Source organism: Stegastes partitus, unplaced genomic scaffold (genome assembly GCF_000690725.1).
Source record: "Stegastes partitus isolate 25-593 unplaced genomic scaffold, Stegastes_partitus-1.0.2 Scaffold1755, whole genome shotgun sequence".
Lineage (NCBI taxonomy): Eukaryota > Metazoa > Chordata > Actinopteri > Pomacentridae > Stegastes > Stegastes partitus.
The window spans coordinates 126,855-132,704 of NW_007579486.1; the positions used below are offsets into that span (position 1 = coordinate 126,855).

At 40.8% G+C, this 5,850-nt stretch overlaps 2 protein-coding genes across 3 annotated transcripts in view; both read right to left on the reverse strand.

Moving 5' to 3' along the window:
• LOC103372438 (glutathione S-transferase kappa 1) overlaps positions 1–644 on the reverse strand; it is a 3,845-nt gene extending 3,201 nt beyond the window's left edge. Inside the window, exons 1-2 of one of the 2 annotated variants that reach the window (XM_008302088.1) lie at positions 508–644; positions 236–409 (exon numbers count right to left, since the gene is read on the reverse strand). In XM_008302088.1, the coding sequence (XP_008300310.1) occupies positions 236–304 (69 nt within the window). In that variant the 5' untranslated portion in view covers positions 305–409; positions 508–644. Of the gene's footprint in view, positions 1–235; positions 410–500 lie in introns of both variants that reach the window. The other variant, XM_008302087.1, reaches the window with a different exon arrangement.
• Positions 645–1,669: 1,025 nt separating this feature from the next.
• rap1gapl (RAP1 GTPase activating protein-like) overlaps positions 1,670–5,850 on the reverse strand; it is an 11,652-nt gene continuing 7,471 nt past the window's right edge. The window contains exons 12-17 of the mRNA XM_008302090.1: positions 4,988–5,089; positions 4,437–4,523; positions 3,645–3,803; positions 3,484–3,567; positions 2,292–2,311; positions 1,670–2,192 (exon numbers count right to left, since the gene is read on the reverse strand). Of these exons, the coding sequence (XP_008300312.1) occupies positions 2,102–2,192; positions 2,292–2,311; positions 3,484–3,567; positions 3,645–3,803; positions 4,437–4,523; positions 4,988–5,089 (543 nt within the window). The 3' untranslated portion in view covers positions 1,670–2,101. The remainder of the gene's footprint in view (positions 2,193–2,291; positions 2,312–3,483; positions 3,568–3,644; positions 3,804–4,436; positions 4,524–4,987; positions 5,090–5,850) is intronic.

Genomic DNA, 5,850 nt, shown 5'->3' on the forward strand with positions numbered 1-5,850 from the left:
TGGAAGCTGCAAGGGGTTTGAATAGTTTTGAAGTGTAAAATGTAAAAAACAACACATAGTGATTAGTTTCTTTAAAATGCATCACTAATATCTCCAACATAATGTCTTGCTGTGTTTTGTCACTTGTTTGTGTCATTTCCAGCCTGAAGAAACCTGTTGGTCGAATTCACGAATTCACAAGTTCACCTTCATTTGAACGTCTCTGCTGCACAACCTGAAACTAAAATGCACAAACCTCGAAGCCCAGCCATGAATAAGGAGAAACCACGTCGTAGAACAGCTCGACCACTTTCCTGGAGCTCATGTTGACTTCGCAGCAGCTTCGGTTCGCACTTCAAATGTCTGCAGAGACAACTGGACTCTGTCCGTTCACTGCTCACTGTGGCAAAGTTCACGCTCAGCGGCTCCTCTGCAGGTCAAAGGAAATAAAACAGCAGAGAAACGCGATGACACAAATCACTGTTTGGTTTGAGCAGAATTAGCAGCTTTAGCGGATTTACCTCTTAACCTTTGCTCTATCTGACAGTTTGCTGAAGTTAGCCGCAGCTAGCCGCGTCTACACGGACGCTCAGTGACGCTGTCTGACCGCCAGGAGGCTGAATTTAATGCTCCAAACACACCAAACCATCACCGCCCTCCTCTGGACTCACATTGATCTGCTCGCAGTTGGTCAAATTCCGCCACCTTTGTTTATCTTCTTCTTCTTCTACTGGTCATATTTCCGCAGCAGAGGCGCGCCGCTGCCCTCCACAGGCCGCTGGTGGAACTACACGTGTCCGCAGTTCAACCCAGAGTGAAGCCTGCAGGGGACAAAGTGAGCTGCAGAGGGCGCTGCTGCACGATGACTGACTGATTGGAATTAGTTTTTTAGTATAATAAACTCTAGATATTTAAAATGGTTCCTGTGAAATCTCATATATGCTTTATATAAAATGTTAAAAATGGCCCCACTTTCAGCAGGTTGTTCTTTCATACTTGAACAACAGTATCTCAGGATCTATTCAAGATTAAAACCTGAACATTTCACAGTTATTTCTCATCATGTCATTGATTCAGAATCTGCAATATTGAATACATCATGAAAAGTTCCAGCTTTGAATATATTAACCAAAATAAAAGCTAAAGCAGAAGTCAACCTGTGATGTTTTCTGAACCACATGAAGATCATGATAATACAAAACTAAACATAGAAAATACTTTTAACATGAAATACAGGATTCTTTGATGCATCTCTGGATGTAACTCTGGTAACTGCTAAAATCTGTATGTGTGAAATGTGAATTTACACGAAACTTCTTCTTGTTTTCTCTTGAACAGAATAAAATCTGCAGCGGCTTCAGGTGGTGCTGCTGCTTTCGTCTTTTTCCAGCATTAAGGCCTAAGTACAGATGTCCTCCTGGTTTTGTATTACAACGGGTTTCTTTCCACAGTTTGTGCATATAAAAGGTGATTCTTTCACTTTATATTTATTCAAATTTGTAGATATTTAACAGAACAACCAGAACCTGAGAAGCAGGGGGAGCACATTCCTTCAGTCCTTCTTCTGTCCTTGAACTTGACTGTTTGGTGTTGACACTATATTCAGCCCTCATCATTACTGACGATGATAAAAACCCAAACAGAGCTAATAGCCTGTGATGTGCACAAGAATCCAACTGTGACGTTTTACTTACTAAACATCGTTTACTATCTCTGTGTGAAAGTCATTTCAAAACACAATATACAAACAGTTTTTCCAAATTACCGATCCTATTTTATTGGTCTCATTAAAGCCATCTTTATAACAATCTTCATTTTCTATACATTTTCTACATTTAATTAAATTTCTCCCACTGTTTCCCTTCATGTCCATTAACCTCTGTCAATACATTTCTGTCAGTTTCTATGTCAAAATTTTCACTCAAATACAATTTAAAGATTCTTATTATTCTAAAATATCACCTCAATGACAGTAAAATATTTGTATTTTCAGAAAAACTATTTACTTGTACACTCTATTTACATATAGATCATCCACCAGGATAATAAAGATTTAATTGTATAGCCTAGAAATGTGTATATTCATATTTAATGTCTAAAATCTACACATGAACTTTTTCCTTTATGTCTCCTCTTGAGGACTCGCTTGATCTTTGGGTTCAGCTGGAACCGAGCTGTCAGAGAGAGCAGACGGAGGTCCTGGAGATTTGTCACTGAAAAGGACAGAAATAATCATAAATCTCTGTTTTGTTTTGTTTTTTTTACTCAGCTCATATAAAAGACACGTTTTCAGCTGTTTTTAAGAGTCTCACCTGTCGCCATCCTTCTCTGTCTGCAAAAGAAGTGAGAAGAACTTTAGGTCACATTTAAGCATTTATTCGAGGAAACGCAGAACCAAACAAAATCACTTCATCTCAGATTCTGTCGCCGCTCAGTAACAACGTTATTTCTAAATAGAGCAGCAGAATATTTCCTCTTTTGAACAAACAAGCACAAAATTCAGGCCCCAAAGTAGAAACTCAAAGCAACCAAAGTGAGTCCAGCTGTGGTTTCCAATCAGTCTAACTGCATGAACATGGTTCTAAAATGAGCTGAGAACAGCAGAACTTTCTCAGTTCTGGACCTCTGGACTGTGTCTATGTCTGCATCATGGCTCCACATGGAGAAGACCTGAACAGAGGACGAGACAAATCTGACTCTGGGACTTCACAAAGTTGGAAAATGATCCAGGAAGATCAACTAAAACCCAGTGCAGCCCAGTGTGAGCAGGAACCAGGAGGTCCAGAAGGAGCCACAGCAGCACTGATCAGGGCTGCAGTGGTCGTCCTCCTACAATGACTCCACGGACAGTCAACTACTGTCACTATGGAGCTGTGGACACCAGACAAAGGCAGCTGCTTCAGACTTGGCACAGGGCTGATCAATGGAGACCACAGTTAGTGTGAAGCTCACACAGTGTGAAGGACACTTCAGAACATCAGCCTCTATGGACGGAGGACCAGAACTAAACCTGGCTGCTGCTCACAGCTAAACTTCCACATCAAAGTTCACCAGAGAACATGAACAGAAGCCTGATGGATGCTGGAGAACATCCTCTGGTCAGATGGAGATCAATGTGTTGGGCTCACATGGAGTCCAGATGTTTGGTGTGAACCTGACCAGGACCACCACAGTGGATGCTGATGGTCCTGACAGTGAAGCACGGAGGTGGCAGCATCATGATGTGGGGCTGCATGAGGGCAGAAGGTGTTGATGACGTTTATAGATGAATGTCTGACGATGAACCAGAATACTGGCTGACCAGATGAAGAAGAGGAACATTCCAGCAGGAGAACCATCCAGAGAACAACACACAAGAGGTTCCACACTAGACACTCTACTGTTCAGCTTAGAAGTAATCTGATTACTGCAAGGGGATGGAGCGTTGAATCATTTGGTTATTAAGTGGTTTTGTGGTGGACTAGCTGCTGCTGTCAGTGTAACTTTACTGCACCATGTTTTTACCTTCGGTTTCTGCGCTGCGTTTCCGGTCATCTTTCTCTGAACCCCGAGAGTGTCGAAGGAATGACTTCTCACTCTGATGGCTCTCTAACGACGGAGCAAAAACACCGTCAGATAAGAAAAGTCAAACACGAGGCGAGTTTCTGATGGACGCTGACGTTCACCTTAAAGTTTTCGATGAACCCTCCACTTCCTTCAGACGCCCCCCGGACTCCCTCGGACGCGGGAGCGGCGACCAGAGACGGAGGATCTCCCATCATGCACTGGGAACGGGTGGAGAGTTCGGCCTGCAGACTCTCTAGCAGCGACGAACGAGTACGAAGCTTTAAAGAGAACAGAGACAAGGCGTGGACGCTCACTGATCATGGAGGGGATTACTGCAAATATCATTCATCTTGTCATAAATGTGTCAGAAGCAAATTTCAGCAACATGAACTTTCAAAACAACTATTTTCAATCCCACGTATATTTCCATGCAGCCTGATCTTGCAGAGCAATTTGCTTGACAATAAGCTTAATAGCACGCTTTGTACATGTTTTATGAAAATATGCATGAATAAATAGCAGCATAATGATGTAATATGTGTGAGGGGCGGTAACAGAGGAAGTACTTCAGCCTCATGTGTCAGAGTTAATACGGACTCCTTTTTATGATTTTATGGTCCTGACAGTATGAACAGGATCAGAATTCTTCGTCATTCAATTCAGAGACACTTACTTTTTAAATTACGACTTTAAATGAACAAGAATTTCGTGCTTTTAGGAAGTTCGTAGATGCTTTTTGTTTCCAGAACAGGCTGTCAAATATGTATGAAACAGTGTTAATATCATAAAAAATGGATAAACAAGTTAAAAGATGCTCCAAAAAATATATCCACCATCCTGCAAATATTGTTTTGGATGCATCTGATGCTCGTCAGACAGTTTGTCTCTACGATAAGAGAGTGTTCCTCTACCTCCAGCCGGCTGAACTGTTCGGCCTTGTAGCAGGAAATCTCGGCGTTGATGAGTTTGGTGAGAAGAAACTCTCTCAGCTGGAAACGCTGCAACGTCAGAAACCCAGAAGTTCAGGTGAGCAGGTGGAGGGAAGGTGGAGTTAACCGGATCAGAATAAGTTGTGTTAAAGACGCTAAAGGACAAGACAGAGGCTGGACTGGAAGACGCATTCATCTTTTCATTTGAGACACATAAACCTGCCGTTGTAAGAAACGTGCAGATTGATGACGGCTGCTCAAACGTTTCTACAAATTCTCACAGATTCGAGACTCCTACAAGGAATGATTGTGAACAGAAATGGTTAAACAAAGCACATCTTGCTGTGTTTTGTATCTTGTTAATGTCATTTCCAGACAAATAAATTCACTATAAATCTAACTTTTGTGCGGGGATACATAGTTTTGGGCTGAAATGTTTCTACTGCTGGACGGTGATGAAAACACCAAACTACTAACAAACAAAATTACAAACTGGCTGGAACAAAAAGCATGAAGTAAAATAAAAACCTTACATCCGTGAAGATGGGAGGATCTGGGAGAACCGGACCAAAGGGAGGAACGTCTTCTCTGGCCGTGACCGACACCTGAGAGGGACAGAAAACATCAGAGCCTGGCTGATATCAGCTTAATATATCAGTATACTAGCGTATGTCTGCAGGTCAGCTACAACAAACACACAGCAGCTGCACAATCTTATCTTATCTTGTACACAAAAGTAAAGCCTGGCTTAACTTTTGTATTTAAGATAAACTTCATTGAAATTCACATGTTGCAGCAGCTGGAGACAGATTAGACATGAAAGAAGCAGGACAAGACATTATAAAAGTAAACTAGGGCTAAAAAAATAAAGATAAAAGTCTCACAGAGAATCTATGACAGATGAATGAACCTCCATGTGCACGGCGCTTAACAAACTTATTAGACCACCTGTCATGAAATCTTTGAAAATCTTTCAAAAACTTGTTCTAAACTAAAAATGTTGTTGAAAACTAAATCGTCCTTTTTCACACATCATAACCAAAAAGCTTTATATTTCGTACGACCTCTTTTGGCCTCATTCAACCACTAAAACTAACGTTTCTGTTCAGGAATGTGAGTAAATAACTATAATTTGACGACTTAATCAAGAAATAATAATGTGCTTCACTATTTTTTAGGGTATTTTTTTGTAAAACAGTGAATTGGAAACTTGTTTGATTGCAATATTAATTATATTTTAACATTAAAAACATCATTTTGGTTAAAGAGCTTCTACATCCTGGTGTATTAACCGTTAGGGAAACATGAGAAATGATTTAGGTAATTAGCAATGCTGCTAATATAGATTTAATAAGCACTGTACACACATGACAGTGAATTTATAGTTTTACATATT